General features: G+C 39.7%; 2 protein-coding genes across 2 annotated transcripts in view; both read left to right on the top strand.

The window, feature by feature from the left end:
- Positions 1 to 18,557, top strand: part of LOC124261694 (failed axon connections homolog) — a 39,503-nt gene extending 20,946 nt beyond the window's left edge. Inside the window, exon 3 of the mRNA XM_046696049.1 lies at positions 18,418 to 18,557. Within this exon, the coding sequence (XP_046552005.1) occupies positions 18,418 to 18,524 (107 nt within the window). The 3' untranslated portion in view covers positions 18,525 to 18,557. The remainder of the gene's footprint in view (positions 1 to 18,417) is intronic.
- LOC124261685 lies at positions 2,290 to 3,887 on the top strand. The gene is made up of 2 exons (XM_046696033.1): positions 2,290 to 2,504; positions 2,691 to 3,887. The coding sequence occupies exons 1-2, from the start codon at positions 2,387 to 2,389 to the stop codon at positions 3,830 to 3,832; spliced, it is 1,260 nt and encodes a 419-aa protein (XP_046551989.1). The 5' UTR covers positions 2,290 to 2,386; the 3' UTR covers positions 3,833 to 3,887.
- Positions 18,558 to 18,837: the final 280 nt, after the last annotated feature.

Genomic DNA, 18,837 nt, shown 5'->3' with positions numbered 1-18,837 from the left:
ATTAAGCATTAAGGGGTGCTTGGTGCCCCCTCGACTGTCCTTTTCACAGGGACTAGTGTGCCCCAAACATACTCATATAGAACAAAGTATGTTGCTGGTGAATAAATCGATTTATGGACGTAATGAGCGTACACTAAAACAGGAATAAGCATTAAGGTGTGCCATCAAGGGATGGTTCTATCACTTGAGCCAAAATGTTTACAGACGGACCCCCTCCACACACACACACTTTCATTTTCACAGGGACTACCCATCTGTATTGGAGCTCGGTCATTGCTGCCTGTGTCTCTTGCATTCACAACAACAAGGCAACGTTGGCTCATTGACTGCATAGCGATAAATATATGCGAATACGGTTGGTAATGATGCTGTTGTCCCATGTGTGGTTGCCCTGATGCCTAGCAAGCAGGAGGTTACCTACCGGGAAGTGTTTTCACAGGTGAAGGACTTGCGTGATTGTGCTCCTGATTTATTCATGCTTGACTACGAGAGGGCCATTTGGATTGCTGCTGTGGCAGAGTTCCCGGATGATGAGATCAAGGGATGGTTCTATCACTTGAGCCAAAATGTTTACAGACGGACCGAGAGTTCAGGCCTACAAGCAGAATACTCCACATCACCTCAGCTTCAGACCCAATCTCGAATGATTCCCGTCCTTGCATTCATTCCGGAACATGAGGTGGCTGGAGCACCAGCCCGAGGAGCTCCAACCAGTAGTGGATTACTTCGAAGACACGTACATCGTCCACAGAGCAGAGGTCGCCGCCTTCCATTCTTCCCAATCCCATCCTGGAACCAGCACCAGAGAACACTGGATGTCCTAACCAACAATCACCTCGAAGGGTGGCACCGACACCTCTTAACCAACATGTGAGGCTGTTACCCGTCCATCTGGAGGTTCCTGGACGTCCTGAGTCGAGAAGAAGCTCCGAATGACCAGGTGATCACGCAGATGCTGTCCGGGGGGCAATGTCCTAGTTGGCAATTGTGCGGGTGGCAATTGTCCTAGACATGGCTTTACGTACCCTGGAATGAACTACACAACATGTCCACAAACCCAGTAACATACCTGCTCCTTAGTAAGGAAACGATTGTGCAGTTCACATATCTCCTGACAACTGTCTGTATTAATACAAACACTCGAACCCAAAGCTAAACCTTTGGTTCTGCCAAGGAGATTGACCATGATGTGTATAATATCGATGAAGTGAGAATCTGCAGGTGTACCATTTGCTATTCTCTCCACAAGTTCTGTTTCAGCATCGAGGCATGCAATCCCTCAACAAAGTAGCGAGTTTTACGTACTCAAAACACGCTAGACTTTGCACCGTTTGCTCTTAATACGACAAAGTCTGTTAAATTATCAATGCATCTGAATGGAGTAGGACTGGTTGACTGGCTGGCCGGTTTGTTGTTTAGCGACGGACTCTAGTTTAGCAATATTCCTGCTGGACCAGACAATCTAGTGATCAACAGTATGAGCATCAATCAACATAATTAGTATACGATGATACGTGTCAACCAAGTCAGTGAGTCTGACCCTGACCTGATCTTGTTAGTCGCCTTTTACAACATGGGTTGCTGAAGACATGGGTTGCTATCCCGGATCTTCACGGGTAGCATGGTGTAGGGAGGAGGTCCACCCATTATAGTATGCTACAGGTTTGAAGTAGATGGGATAGGGGTGAGATATATTGGAGTTGATGGTCGCAGGGCGTTCCACTGCGTGCTTGTGGGTGTCTTTTTGTACTAGTTCGAACTAATACCGGTGTGATAGTCCTAGTCAACTCAGTCGCAGTTTAATATGCATGGTCAGTTAGGAATACTTATAGTACTGTATCTTAATTCTAAAGGTAACGGTTCCCTAATTTATTTATTTTCCGCGAATGACTTGACAAACAACTATCCAGAGATTGCATTGTAAACTTCAACACGGCTTCAATTCTGGCGTGCCTGTTTCGTCATGTCAGTATTTTCCCCATACGTGGAACTTGATAACCTCCTTGAAGGACAGAATGTACATAAACTGTATGTCGCAGTAAGGGGAGGTGAAGAAGGGATTAACATTACGCTCAGAACATTATTTATATAGCAATGTGCATATACGTGTATGCGTGTGCATACGCGTGTTTTTTTTGGTGAAGGTATATTTGTCTCTGTGTGTATGTTACGCAGGCAAACTGTGATACCTGCACCTGTTCTGTTCACACAGTCTGTGCAACTGGTGACCTGCAACACTGAGTAGGTCGTGATAACACAGTTAATATATATTTGTACCTTGCGTCAGCCAGTCCGTAGCAGTAAACATCGAACCATACCGAGAGGTACACGCTCAAGTCACTCCTACAGACAAGGACATCTCAGAGGATATTGTACAATCCTAACGATGGTCGACTTTAAGTATCTTCCATGCTTGCTGACATGTGCCTCCCTAATCTGTTCTTGTTATGGCCAGGACAGTATGGGATATGTACTGAACAAACTGAAACAGTTTGAAAAGGATCTGCTTGAAAATAAGGTGGGTATACTTCTTACGGAGAAAAGAGTACTTGACACCATAGATGTCACGGGGACATCATTGAGAGCTGAGTTAAAGGAAAACATACGGGATGAAGTGAGAGAAGCCATGGCCGAGATTTTACAAGGGGAGTCTCTTCAAGACATGGTAAAAAGTCAGGTTGTCTCTGAATTGCGGCATCTGAAGCAAGGCTACCATCAGATGAAGAGACAGTTGCACCATGTCTCAAGATTGCTCAGTGATTTCCAGAACGAGACGACCGTATTTCACGACTCTCTCCTGAAGAAGGCAGGTATGTCGGATCGAGAGAATTCGTGTGATATCTGTATGAGAGAGAAGCATCAACTGGAAAAAGTACTACAGACGTGTGACGCTAACACTGCCAATCTCAAATCTCAAATTACGACATTGAAGGAGACGTGTCAGTCACAAATGTCGAAACTGACATCAAATGTCACGGTGTCTCCTTCTACCCCCGCTCCTCTAAATGTTACATCGACCTCCAGGACATCTGTGTCAACAACGACACCCAGACCAGAGGAGGAGAAAAGTAGGATTTTGATTGCTCCAATTTGGTCAAGTACTCCACATCAGTTCCGTCAACTCAACATTCACAGTAACTCCCTGAGTGTCTATCAGTACCACACCCTGAAGCAGGTCAAATGTATTGCATATATAACAAAGACAAGGAAACTTCTGATAGGATTATACAACCCTGATAAGATAGTGTCATCTACCCTGGATACACGTCACGTGACGGTATTAAGAGAAGGTGTAGAGACATTCGGTATGGCAGTGGATGAAGATCGGGACATCGTATTTATATCCACCTATCAACCACGTTACTCAATCAGCCGCATGTCTACACAGGGGAAAGACTTCACTGCCATCATTGACTTATCCAAGTACGGTAGTATTCCAAGGCAAATAGCTCTTGACACAAAGAGAAGGAGGATATATGGGTGTAACACCGGGAAACTGTTCACTGTGACATATGATGGTCAAGGTCTGACAACATTAGCCACAGGAAGCCAAGTGTATGCTGTAACCCTGGACCAGACAGCAGGTGTGTTGTATTATGGTGTACAGAAGAAACTGATGAAGATGACCGTGTCCAATAATGTGAGTACAGAGGTGACCACACTGGACGCCGTCCCCTGGAACATGAGACTGTATAGAGGCACCATCTACTACAGTAGCAATGGTTCTCCTATTGTAGGAGCAGTTGATGTGACATATAACACTGTGGCATATACTCTCCAGTCAGTCAGTGTGAAGGGATCAAGTACCAACGGTATGTGTTTGATTCCCTAAGTGTATCAATCGCATCGTGTTTTCTCTCTATATTCCGATCTCACCCACGGAAAATAGAATGTTTCGTTTCTAATAGGCTTTTAGTTTGGAATGGAGATAGTGTTACTTTCAGTATAGCGGTATTTTACCATTGTATTCAACAATTAAAGTACTGTCGGAAATGCTAGGAAAATGCTTTTTGACTTATATTTAATATTCAGAGGTATTACAGTTACTTAAATAACAAATATCACTTCAAGAAACATCTACCTAATGTAGACAGAGAGAATAAATTTTGAGACATGCCCTAAAATGTGTTTTTACTGATGAAAATACCAAAAACTTAGAAAAATAAGGGGTAGTGGGATGTTATTTGATACAAACATTAATTGTCTGTGTTGCGTCATCAGCATCCACGGTATCGACAGGTGAAATTGACACCTGAGCACACGCTCGGGCGAGGGGTCATCTCAATAGATGTGTTCTGCAAAATGTTGAATATGTGTACGTATAGTATACGTATCGGTTATGTAAGGGATCATTTGTGTATGTGTGTTTGTTTTGAAATAAACATACGAATTACTGTACATTGGAAAGAGTCCAATCACTTGTGTTATTTTATCGATTGATTGTAGAAATGTGCAACGTTTTAATAAATGTTTTGCATGTCAACAGTATATTTCATTGAAAACATATGGATGTAATTCGGTCAGTTTAATCTAGTTGTGAACATTGGCCAAAGATTTAACGAAGTCACTGGTGTAGCTTCTTTAGAATATGTATATTTTTCTTCTCATAAAGTTTGTAGACCGCCCGTCTAAGCACTCCAAAGTTGCCAAGGATGGTTTTACGTCCCGGTTTTGCATTTGAGACGGCCCCTGTCTTGTCTGATTTGTTTACAATATTGTAAACTTGTTGGTAAGACATGCCAACAGCTCTACAAGTTCTGTAATACACCCTTTCTAAACTAATGAAAGGTTTACCTCTGTCTTTTTTAAGCGAAAAAACTAAAAACCTTTGCAACAACCGACTGCAAATCGTTGGCCAGAGTGGACGCTGTGATAAAGATGTGCATGCATGACGGGAAACTTATTTATCAAGACTTAACATTTATAATAATATTTCTTCAATAAAGAAACGATAATTAAGTAAAGTAACACAAACATTGAATATTTATTTGTTTAGGAAAAACGTTAATTCATAGTTTTCCACCACCTGTATTATTAGCATAAATGTAAAGACTATTTCAGATTTCTGTTGTTGAACTCTGAAAATATCTTAAGTTGCTGTTTTGGTACCAAATTCTCTCCTGTAAACTGCCCTTTAAATGCATGGGAATGTTATATCGATTGAAATAAAAATTAGGTAGACAATAGGCGAGTTGATATATTGACAACATAGTACATTTATCACCTTTATAAAGATATTAAGGCTAAAAAGCATTTTTCTAGCATTTCCGACAGTACTTTAGTTATCACCTGATGGAATATCAAACCCGGTGGCAATAGGATTAAACGTACAGCAGTAAACCACTATCGGTGAGGAACATTATTAACAGTCAACACATAGAAAACCATGTCTGTATATTTGTAAGTGTGTGTGCGCATGCGTCTGTATAGGTGTATGTGTCATATTAAAAGCACTGTATGTACAGATTCTTCAGCAGTCTGTTGTTTGTTATGTTTTTAGCAGCAATACTAAACTGGTTCATTCAGACATTACATGAAGTATTTTCATTTACTTCTCGCTGTACACGTAAAGATCTGGATTAGAATTGGCGTTCAGCAATCCACGTTTGTCGTACGAGACAACTAACGGGATCAGGTGATCAGACACGCTGACTTGGTTGATACATGAAAACGTATCCCGATTATGTAGATCGATGCTCATGATGTTGATCACTGGATTTTCTGGTCCAGAGTCGATTGTTTGCAGACCGCCGCCGACATATATCTTGAATATTGTTGATATGGCGATAAACAAACCCAAAAAAGAACAAGCCATAATTATAACGGTGACTTGTGAATAATCGATTCCGGGTCAGACAAACCTGTGATAGATATCACGAGAAATGATTAAAGCCGTCAAGGGTTTCCATGCCATGCATTCAGCCATGTCACTGAGCCTTCCCACTGGATCCACAGTTAGTTCTCGACGCAAATAGCAGCTTTACAATTGCTGGTTGTCGTTAGCAGTCCTCACTCACTCGCTCACTTGTCCCATGAACTTTACAAACGGGACTGTCTTCCTGCATTAAGTAGGGGTGAAACGGTATACCGAGTTAGTTTGCCTTCAATTCGGCATACCGTAATGCAGTCCAAAAATTCGGTATTTTCGGTTTTCGTACCTGTATTTTATTGTGATTTACCTAACCGAAACGGACTGAACCGAAGTACCGCAATCCGTACCGTGCCGTGGTAAGAGCGTACCGTTTCACCCCTAGCATTAAGGCAACGGTTCAGAGCTCCACATTACAACAACACTACAACAACGATGTGGGGACATTTGCTTGGGGCCACATTTTAAACCCATATTATTGCAGCTGATCGATGTAGTAATCTTGTCATTTATCAAATACAGACATATTGTTTGAGTAATATAGGAAATAAGATATCGATTGAATAGACATAAACTTCAGATCATCAGTTTCAAAAGGTCTAAGCCCAACAACCTACCTAGACTTCCGTAACATGCGAGTCACACCCAACAACCTCCCTAGACTTCCGTAACATACAGGTTACACCCAACAACCTCCCTAGACTTCGGTAACATACAGGTTACACCCAACAACCACCCTTGACTTCGGTAACATACAGGTTACACCCAACAACCTCCCTTGACTTCAGTAACATGAAAGTCACAACTAACAACCTCACTGGATATTTAGGAAAATGCATGTCACATCGACACAACCTCACTATAAATATGTAACAGTTAGAGAACACCCACACAACATCAGGGCAACTATCTTATGTTGGGCTGACTCACATAGATGAAGTGGTTCAGTGACATAACTGGTTTTAGCAGGACTGCCAGTTTGGACGAAGTTAGGTCCGCTGTACTCACAGACATGCCACCGTCACCAGGTGGCCACTGTTACAGCAGATATGAGTGTCACGTACTTGTACCCTTCAGTGATATGTCTTAACCTCTGATTCAGCTCCAACACTGTGTAAAACTGACGTCACTTGATAAAAGGGACCACGCTAGACGCCCTGCACCACAATGAGGTAGGTCGATATTGTGATACAAGCTCATCCACAGAGACATAATTTTACACGTACTGCACTAACGAACCCATATGGATAGATAAGAGGCAACTAAATGTATCTGGAGATCAGACTGGCTAAATTGGTTGACGGATGTCTTCGTATCCCAGTAGCGTGGATGAATGCTCAGTAGCTAAATTACATTGTCCAGACTCGATAATTGACCGACAGCCGTTATCCAGGTGGGGTTTTGGTTAGGACAAAGTCAGGATACAAACCAACAAACATCACTAGTGAGTGTCAAGGTAGTGAGGTATGAGCGCCATCTGACGAGCCTGTAAACAGTTGGCCTATGAGTCCTAAAATACCCATGATGTTAGAGTCTCCAGGTGTAACGCGACCCAGTTACGATGGACTTTGTATTCCTCATGTCAAGGTTTTCTCTGATAAGAGCATGAAAACAAGACTGAAGTACGTTTACAGTTAGTAATGGGGATTGAAGGTAGGGGTCAAGATGTGTGCACTTATATCACGAGAAAGCTACGTGTGCGTGTGTACCTTGCACGTTTGTATGCGCGCGACTGCCTCCGTGGTGTAGTGTTTTAGAGCCTCCGCCTGGAGCGAAATAGTCTCAATTACGAAGTTAAACCCCATTTCACCTCACCTCACCTACTCGGGACCACAATTTATACCCACAATAGGACAGCTCTTCAATGTAGTCGGGGCGGTGGGGTAGAATAGTGGTTAAAGCGTTCGCTCGTCACGCCGAAGACCCGGGTTCATTCCCCACATGGGTACAATGTGTGAAGCTCATTTCTGGTGTCCTCCGCTGTGATATTGCTGGAATACTGCTAAAAACTAAATTCACTCACTCACTCACTTAATGTAGTAATCTTCTCAGTTATCATGGTATACATGCCCATCGTCATATGAGCTAACTATTCTCATGTACTACGTCAAGAGGGCAGCTCTTCAATGTAGTAATCTTGTCAGTTATCAAATATAGGCAGATTGTTAGAGAAATATAGGAAATAAGATATATTGACGAAGTTGATTCATGTGTTGAAAAGTGCATTTATTGTTGTGTGTTTCAATCCCTGGAATACTTTAGGGGCAATGGCATATATATGTTGCTGTCTTTAAAGACATATATGATTCTTCGTATATATGTGATTTGGGAATCGTATTTCTATGAAATTTTGTCAAACTACGTGTTTTCCTTTTACTTTGATATTACAAAAACAAGGAATATCCTAAGAATTAAAGCAGTAAAAATCGCATTTTGCAACTAAAACATACTGCGGCGGTGTGAACTGAGACAAGCAGTATGATTGTAACGCTCTAGTTTAGCGTGGGGAGGCCTTGAGATCCTGAAGCTGAGATCCTGAGTCCCGATCCACACAACGTTCGTAGCGCTACGACATCGTAAGCCAATGATAAGCTATACAGTTACGACAGGTCGTACCGATACAAACGCTTTACGGATCAGGGCCTAGATTTTCGAAGCTCTCTTAGCGCTAAGGTCGTCGTAAGTGCCATACATGAACATTAACTTACGACTGTCTTAGCGCTTAGAGAGCTTCGAAAATCTAGGCCCAGGACCCTGATCCTAGTTTGAAGCTGATGCACAGACACGATGTCATAACTATGGAATACTGTAAGGGATATCATCGTGCTACATATATGACTGTAAGAGTTTGGCTTGATGTCAATCAAATTTAACAGGTAAAACATGTGACTCCAAGAAGACTTGAACCAAATTTTCAAGAATTACCAATTTGAGTCGACATGCCTGTCTTCCAGTTCTGCCCCAAAAGTGATTCTATACCAGATATCGAGAGACCAAGGCGCCAAGTTTCTCCCCATTTGCTCTCAGTTGGAGACCTTTCTTCGAATGGCGAAAATAGAATATCAGGTCAGTGAGGTTAATCAAAGATATCTTTTGGTATTTATTGACAATGCCAATGTTTAGGATTACGTAATAGAAAATATCTCACATGAATATCCGATTATACAATATAGTAAGTGATCTCTGATTGCTGGAATTGTGAACAGTTTGAATTCTGAGAAGACGAATAATGATCTGAACTCGGATTTGACTAAAAAGGATAGTCGGTTGCTCTTATTCAGTAGTCTCCAACACAAGCATATATATAATTCTAAGGCTGTTCTAATCTGGGTCGCCTTTCGATTTGCCTGTATAACAGGAACTGTTGTTTACTTACAAACTACACACACACACGTGTGTGTGTGTGTGTGTGTGTGTGTGTGATATCATAACTATGACATCGTAAGTTCCTTGTCGTATTTGTGACACAATCATAACGCAGCAGGAAAGGAAATAAAATTTAAAATATTCCCTTTCTATAAAATTAATACTGCTGACGCCATGCAGCGTAAAGCTAAAGAAAACTTTTTCATTAATGAATTGTGTCCATCGTTAAATAGGTAACTCAATGTGTCTGAATTATACTTGTTTTCATTGTGCTACTAGTACTGTCAATTTAAAGCCGCCAATGCAACGCCACGTCACAACATTTGTATACAGTTGCATTGTGACGTCCTGACAAAGTGTCGTCATAACATAATCCGTTTAACTGTAATCACTTCTCCCTGAAGATAAAAGTGAAACATGTTGGAGAAGATCCGTGCCGTGTGATTATTTCAGAAACTTCTTGTATATGTACTACTGTACGCTCGGTATTCTCATCATCTTTCTTTTATAAATATATATACACACACACACACACATATAATAATAATAATAATAATAATAATAAGGGTACTTATATTGCGCAATACTCCATACCACAAAGGGGCATGCTCAAAGCGCGCACAAATGTTTAAAAACAAACACATCAAAAAGTCATATGAATCAGTATTGTAGTAAATATGAGCTTGGAGAGAGTTACTGTTTATATCGACTGAAAAGGTGTGTTTTGAGGTTACGCTTGAACACTTGAAGGGATGGAGCTGTACGTAATTTAAGTGGAAGTGAGTTCCATAGTGCGGTTGCAACTGAAGCAAAAGAACGGGCACCAAATGTCTTGAGGTTGAATGATGGAGGATCCAGCAGGTGTTGGTTACTGGATCTGAGGGCACGAGCAGGAGTGTATGGTGTGAGAAGATCACACAAGTATGAGGGAGCCGTGGAGTTAACACACTGGTAAGCGAGAGTGAGTACCTTGAAATCAATTCTTTCATGGATCCGTAACCAGTGTAAGGAATCCAGAATGAACTGTACGTCACATGACGGCTTAGAACGGCTAACAAGACGGGCAGCTTTATTTTGGAGAGATTGTAGGCGCTTTATCTGGGTTTTGGAGGCACGTGTAAGCAGATTGTTGCAGTAGTCCAATCTTGACAGAATGAGGGAGCGAACAAGCAGAGCATACATACATATCATACCAATACATAAAGGGAAAGGGAAGAGTAAATGCGACCCCTCAAATTACCGTGGTATAACCCTTACATCAACTATAGGCAAACTATTTGAAAGTCTCATTTTGTCTAGAATTGAAAGATGGGCTTCACTTAAGCTAAGTAACTATCCACATCGCCTCCAGTTTGGGTTTCGAAAACATCTTGGAGCTGATACAACTGCACTGACCTTGATAGAAACCAATTCATACTATAGAGAAAGAAAATCCCCAGTGTTTTGTGTATTTCTCGATAATGAGAAGGCCTTTGACCGAGTTTGGGTGGATGGATTGTTTCTCAAACTGTATAATCTCGGTATAAGAGGTAAAATCTGGAGACTGCTTCGAATGTCATACTTGTCCATGCAATCATGTGTTTCCTATGCTGGTTTCCTGTCAGATAGCTTTAGAATCAGTCAAGGGGTAGGACAGGGGCGAGTCATTTCCGCTTTGCTATTCAGCCTGTACATCAACGATCTAATGCAGAGTTTAGATAAGCCGGGTCTAGGTCTCCAGCTTCCATGGGGACACTGTCCAGGTATTCTTCTTGCTGACGATACTACTTTAACCTCCAGCAATCCACATAATTCTCAGACTCTTCTAGAAGCTGTGTACGATTATGGTTTGAAGTGGAAATTGAAGTATAACGTCACTAAAAGTGCCTTGCTTGTATTCAATACAGACAGATATCTTACACCAGTTAGTCTGTATCTTGGTTCTGTGGCCATCCCTCTCGTGCAATCTGTTACGTACGCTGGAGTTCAGTTGTCTTCATGTAAAAAATCGTATGATAGAACAATGTCATCATGTGAAAAAGCACGTAAACTGGTTAATATGTATCATGACCTTGGCTTGTGCTATGGTTCACTCAATCCTATTTGTGCTTGTCGTATATGGAACAATGTCATTTTACCATGTGCTTTATATGGTTGTACTGTCTGGAGCAGCTTAACGTCAAAAGAATTGGACGTGTTGGAGTTAACACAAAGGTATTTCTGTAGAAAGGTACAAGGTCTGCCTAAACGCACTGCTTCTCCTGTGGTTCTAGATACCCTGGGCCTACTGCCAATTCAAGGGTATATAGAAAAATCTTGTTTGCTTATGTTTGGTAGAATCTGCCGTCTAAATGATGCCTATGTTGTTAAACAATTATTTCTTCATCGTCTATTTTAATCCAGATGTATGACTACCATTGGTAAATCCCCGTCACCTATCCTGTACATGGTTAAGCTCGTAAACAAGTATGGCTTGTTTGACGCTGTTAATACATACATCACAACAGGGGTTATATGTACTAAAGCAAAATGGAATGATATTGTTAAATCCAGAATCTGTGATGCTTACGAGAGTTTGTTGTGTCATCAGATAGCAGTGAGAGAGGATCTATCCAGATATTGCCTTATCCGAGAGCCTTTTAATCCAAGTAGACTGTGGGAACTAGCCTTGATTAAAAAAGCCTAAATTTTACAAACTCTCTCATATTATTCACATTGGCTGTAAAAAAGATTGAATCCAGAGAGTGTATACGTGGAATAGTAGCTTCTGATATTGTTAAACATGTTATTATGTCCTGTACACATCTTAATGATTTGAGAAATGATATGTTTGAAAGGATTTGTGATATTATATCAATATCTGATTTTGTTGACTTCTGGGAAAATGATGACGATGTAATAATTGCTGATTTACTTGGTGGATCTTGTACAACACTTGGTAACTTAAATATGCCAGAATGGGCGGAAGTTATGTTATTAGTGGCTGAGTTTATGTCAGTCTGTCATTCTAAACTATCTGCACAATTAACTGTCTACTGAGTCATTGTATATTCAACTTGACACTTTGTTGTAACATGAAACAATCTTCATATTTTTGGAGGAAAGAAAGATAATCTATCTCATACATACAAACATACATACACACACATACATACATGCATGCATGCATGCATGCACGCACGCACGCACGCACGCACGCACGCACACACGCACGCACGCACACACACACACACATACATACATACATACATACATACATACATGAGATGTGTCAACTAAGTCAGCTAGCCTGACCACCCAATCCCGTCAGTAGCCTCAGGGATGCTGAAGATCAGGTCTGTATTCGCAACCATGTCATCGCTCCTTCACTATGTATACCACCTAGTGTAAATACACCCTATTTATCATAACATATCCATATTTACCACATCATAACATGTCCATATTTATCATAGCATGTCCATATTTATCGTATCATAGCATGTCCATATTTATCATATAATAGCATGTCCATATTTATCATATCATACCATGTCCATATTTATCGTATCATAACATGTCCATATTTATCGTATCATAGCATGTCCATATTTATCGTAAAATAGCAAGTCCATATTTATCATATCATAACATGTCCATATTTATCATATCATAACATGTCCATATTTATCGTATCATAACATGTCCATATTTATCATAGCTTGTCCATATTCATCATATCATAACATGTCCATATTTACCATATCATAACATGTCCATATTCATCATATCATAACATGTCCACATTCATTATATCATAACATGTCCATATTTATCATATCATAACATGTCCATATTCATCATATCATAACATGTCCATATTTATCATATAATAGCATGTCCATATTTATCACATAATAGCATCTCCATATTTATCATATCATAACATGTCCATATTCACCATATCATAACATGTCCATATTTATCATATCCTAACAAGTAGATATTTATCATATCATAACACGTCCATATTTATCTTATCATAACATGTCCATATTTATGGTAAAATATCATGTTCATATTTATCACATCATAACATGTCCATATTTATCGCATTATAACATGTCCATATTTATCACATCATAACATGTCCATATTTATCATAACATGTCCATATTTATCGCATCATAACATGTCCATATTGATCGTATCATAACATGTCCATATTTATCATATCATAACATGAGCATATTTATCATATCATAACATGTCCATATTTATCATAACATGTCCATATTTATCATAATATAACATGTCCATATTTATCAAATCATAACATGTCCATATTTATCGTATTATAACATGTCCATATTTATCATATCATAACATGTCCATATTTATCACATCATAACCTGAGCATATTTATCATATCAAAACAAGTCCATATTTATCACATCATACCATGTCCATATTTATCATATCATAACATGTCCATATTTATCACATCATAACATGTCCATATTTATCGTATCATAACATGTTCATATGTATTGTATCATGTCCATATTTATCACATCATAACATGTCCATATTTATCAAAGCATGTCCATATTTATCGTATCATAGCATGTCCATATTTATCATATAATAGCATGTCCATATTTATCACATCATACCATGTCCATATTTATGATATCATAACATGTCCATATTTATCGTATCATAACATGTCCATATTTATCATAGCTTGTCCATATTCATCATATCATAACATGTCCATATTTATCATATCATAACTTGTCCATATTCATCATATCATAACATGTCCACATTCATCATATCATAACATGTCCATATTTATCATATCACAACATGTCCATATTTATCATATAATAGCATGTCCATATTTATCATATGATAGCATGTCCATATTTATCATATCATAACATGTCCATATTCACCATATCATAACATGTCCATATTTATCATATCCTAACAAGTAGATATTTATCATATCATAACACGTCCATATTTATCTTATCATAACATGTCCATGTTTATCATATCATAGCCTGTCCATATTTATCATATCATAACATGTCCATATTCATCATATCATAACATGTCCATATTCATCATATCATACCATGTCCATATTTATCGTATCATAAGATGTCCATATTTATCGTATTATAGCATCTCCATATTTATGGTAAAACATCATGTTCATATTTATCACATCATAACATGTCCATATTTATCGCATCATAAGATGTCCATATATATCATATCATAACATGTCCATATTTATCGTACCATAACATGTGAATATTTATCACATCTTAACATGTCCATATTTATTGCATTATAACATGTCCATATTTATCACATCATAACATGTCCATATTTATCGTATCATAACATGTCCATATTTATCACATCATAACATGAGCATATTTATCATATCATAACATGTCCATATTTATCATAACATAACATGTCCATATTTATCACATCATAACCTTAGCATATTTATCACATCAAACATGTCCATATTTATCACATCATACCATGTCCATATTTATCATATCATAACATGTCCATATTTATCACATCATAACCTGAGCATATTTATCATATCAAAACATGTCCATATTTATCACATCATAACATGTCCCTATATTTCACATCATCACATGTATATATTTATCACATCATAACATGTCCATATTTATCACATCATAACATGTCCAATTTTAATCACATCATAACATTTGCATATTTATCATATCATAACAAGTCCATATTTATCACATCATAACATGTCCATATTTCTCACATCCCAAGATGTCCATATTGATCACATCATAACATGACCATTATATCCCTGCTGATGATGCCGTCTTACAGCTGTAATATTGTTGAGTCTCAACACTTTTAAATCTGAGCATACAACTCGGAGGAAGTACCAAGATATATGTAGTTAATCATTACATATCACTCTTTGTAGAATGATTTTAGTGTCAAGCGCTCGTCCAAAGGCAAGATTCCCTGGATGAAATACGAAGGAGAGGCCGTGGCTGACTCTCAGTTCTGCGTGGAGTATCTGAACCGGAAGTTGAACATTGACCTTAACAGATACCTGACCGAGGAACAACGGGCTGTTGCGCATGCCTTTCGAAAGATGGCGGAGGAAAACCTATTCTGGTTTGTTTCGAGGGATGACAATTTTCGAGGACGCAATGTAGTGTTGTCCATCTACTGTCTTGCGTTGTAATGACTTCGTGTCGTATTGTCCATCTGCTGTCTTGTGTTGTAATGACTTCGTGTCGTATTGTCCCTGTACCATATTGTCCTCAGTATCGTATTGTCCCTGTGTCGTACAGTCCCTGTTTGTATTGTCCCTCTGCCATATTGTTCCTGTGAAGTATTTTCCCTGTGTCACAGTGTCTATGTGCCATATTGTCCCTGTTTTATATACTGCCTCTGTGTAATATTGTCCCTGTACCATATTGTCATTATGTCGTATTTTCCCTGAGTCAAATTACCCCTCTGTCATATTGTCCTTGTGTCGTATTGTCCCTGTGCCATATTGTCCCTGTGTCATATTGTGCCTCTGTCATATTGTCCCTCTGTCATATTGTCCCTGTATCGTATTGTCCCTCTGGCATATTGTCCTTGTGTCGTATTGTCCACAGGGAGAAAGAAATTCTTTTTCGGCGATCAACCATGTGAGACAGATGCTGCTTTGTTTGGACTGTTGTGTCAGGAACAACTCGTGAACGGTAAATACCTTGCCACAAAGACCTCTGTGGTGTTGTCTGGTCGTTCAGCCCTTAGAGTCCATTATTCATTTGGTCGTAGGTTGACAACCCATGAGAACGTCAACGTTTGTTTGTTTGTTTGTTTGCACTCAGCAGTATTCCAGCTATAAGGCGGCGGTCCGTAAATAATCGAGTCTGGACCAGACAATCATACGTGTCGAAAAAGTCAACGTGTCCGATCCCGTTAGCCGCCTCTTACGACAAGCATGGGTTGCTGAAGATCAATTCTAATCCGGATCTTAACAGGTGTCTTGACCGTTAGGATTAGAAGTTATTTCTCTGTTTTCCGTTTCCTTTTGTTTCGTTATATTCCCTATGTACATATAATTTTCTGCGTAGTCGGTTAAAAATTGAATTCTTGCATCCTTTGGTACGTTTAGGGGGTTATAATGTGAATGAGTGAGTATGGCTTTACGCTGCTTTTAGCAAAATTCCGACAACGACAGGGAACATTGTACCTAAGTGGGGAATCGAACCCGGGTGTTCGACTTGACGAACCAACGCGCTTTAACCACTTTGCTACCTCACCACCCCTGTTACGTATTCGTCACCACTCACCCCTTTCCGTAACCTCCAAGAAGACTCCATTCGTCACCACTCGCCCTTTCCGTCACCTCCAAGAAGACTCCATTCGTCACCACTCGCCCCTTTCTGTAACCTCCGACTCCATTCGTCACCACTCGCCCCTTTCCGTCACCTCCAAGAAGACTCCATTCGTCACCACTCGCCCCTTTCCGTAACCTCCAAGAAGACTCCATTCGTCACCACTCGCCCCTTTCCGTAACCTCCAAGAAGACTCCATTCGTCACCACTCGTCCCTTTCTGTAACCTCCAAGAAGACTCGTCCCCGTCTCGATGCTTGTTATGTGCGAAAATACGACCAACCAATCAGAACGCGCGTAATGGTTGCGGTGCTTTGATGAAAATAATCCCGACTACTTAAATCGTTTATGGCATTATATTATTGTATAAAAAATCATGAAAAATATACATCGTCATTTTGAAAATACTAAGAACGTAGCTAACAGAACTGTGCTGTCTAATGTGAAGTTTTTATATGAATCATGAGATTGACAGTGAGAGATTCAAAGGCACGAACGAAAACGGCAATACAACGTATGAGTACTTCGGTGATATTAAATACCACTGGAATCAAACAGGAATAGAGTTATCGTTCCTGTTTGAAGTAGATCTGATGTTCCTACGCCAATATGAAATCCTTCTAGTGGGCCACGAGTCGCTATTCGGCTTGTCCCGGAAAAAACACGAGTTGGTAACGAATGAAAGCGTACCTGTTTGCGTCAGGGAATTATGGGACATTTTAAGGGGAATCCCTTACATTAACCCACGTTCGATATTGACATGCTAATAAATGTTTAATACCATCGATTTTAATGGTGTGATTCCCAAAAAAGGCTGGAAGAGTTTAATTGATTCAATTGAATTATTATTTGTCGATCATTAGGCAGCCATTCTTCATTGCTTTGATAACTTCAGTGTCAGGATAAATCTCAGGCTATCTCTGCTTTCAATCCTAAGACAGGTCAAATCTGACTTTGTACATTCCCGTCAAACCACGGAACAGATAAACTAACGAGTACGAGCGTCTAGTCGTTTCATATATTTGAACAGCTCAGAGATGATCATAAAACGTTGACCAGAACGAAACGAGTGGTTCCCATTGTGCCATGGTTATAACTTTCAAAAAAAGACTGGGAGCCATTTCTCACAGCCATACGGTATTAAAGGGTATGTTAAAGTATATACCTACCAGTATGATCACTTTGTCAAACTGGGCCTTCAACCAGTGATCACAATCAAATAAATAGAATAGAAGTAAATGATACTGACTAAATGCGTTTCCATTTCGGGTCTACCAAAGATTTATATTTACAGGACATCGGCGCCCGAGAGGATCTGGGTTTGAATTGGTCTTCAGCAACACAGGCTTATCGTAAAAGGTGATTAACGGGATCGTGTGGTCAGACTCGCTGACTTGGTTGAAACATGTCATCGTATCCCAACTGCGTAGATCGATGCTCATGATCTCAATCACTGGCTTGTCTTGTGACTCGAAAATTAACAGACCGCCGGCATATAACTGGAATATCGCCGAGTGCGTCATTAACTGATAAACAAACAAAGCGTAATATTGGCACACCATTGTCATCCTTCGAGTATAACTAATAGTGCCCCGTATTCTCCAGAATTACCAAAGCATGTACGCATTTAAGTAGTTCATTTCTAGGGAGAAGTATCGATCTGGCATATCCTTTAGAAGGTTTGTTTGTCTTTGACAAATGTTAAGTATAACATTACGACAGAAACACGTATTTTATGTTTCTTATATTGAGAAAAGGCAAGGGTCTAAACTACTATGCTCGTTCGGTTTTCTTTCAGACAAGTTCACAAATCTGGTGGAGTATTGCGAGCGAATGAAGGCGACATTTTGGCCGGACTGGGAGGACTGCATCACGGCGGACGGAACTAAAACTGCAACAAAATAACATGAGAACTTAATAAATGGAATGTAAACCAAAGACACTTTTAAAACATATACATAGGCCGCCAGATAACTTGCCAGACAATGATAATTTTACTGCATTTGCATTATAAATATCGTAGCCAGACTACTAACCTGACCCAAGGCAATCAGTAGTAAATGTTTCTACTGAACAGACAATATCAAATGTTTTCAAGTATTCGATCAAAGATTAATCGTCCAGTATACCAGCAACACCACACACCTTCCACGGCAAAATTGACACCGGCGATATGGCTTTCTTGTCCCGGTTCAAAATAGTCCGGCCGGCCATAGCT

The sequence above is a fragment of the Haliotis rubra genome, unplaced genomic scaffold (assembly GCF_003918875.1).
Source record: "Haliotis rubra isolate DU_JTF1 unplaced genomic scaffold, ASM391887v1 Scf804, whole genome shotgun sequence".
Classification (NCBI taxonomy): domain Eukaryota; kingdom Metazoa; phylum Mollusca; class Gastropoda; order Lepetellida; family Haliotidae; genus Haliotis; species Haliotis rubra.
This window is presented reverse-complemented; position numbering and strand designations above follow the sequence as displayed.

Coding starts and splice junctions, on each gene's coding strand:
- LOC124261685 (XM_046696033.1), top strand. CDS start 2,387: ATGGTCGACTTTAAGTATCTTCCATGCTTGCTGACATGTGCCTCCCTA. Junction 2,505..2,690: donor GAAACAGTTTGAAAAGGATC/TGCTTGAAAATA, acceptor TTGTCTCTGAAT/TGCGGCATCTGAAGCAAGGC.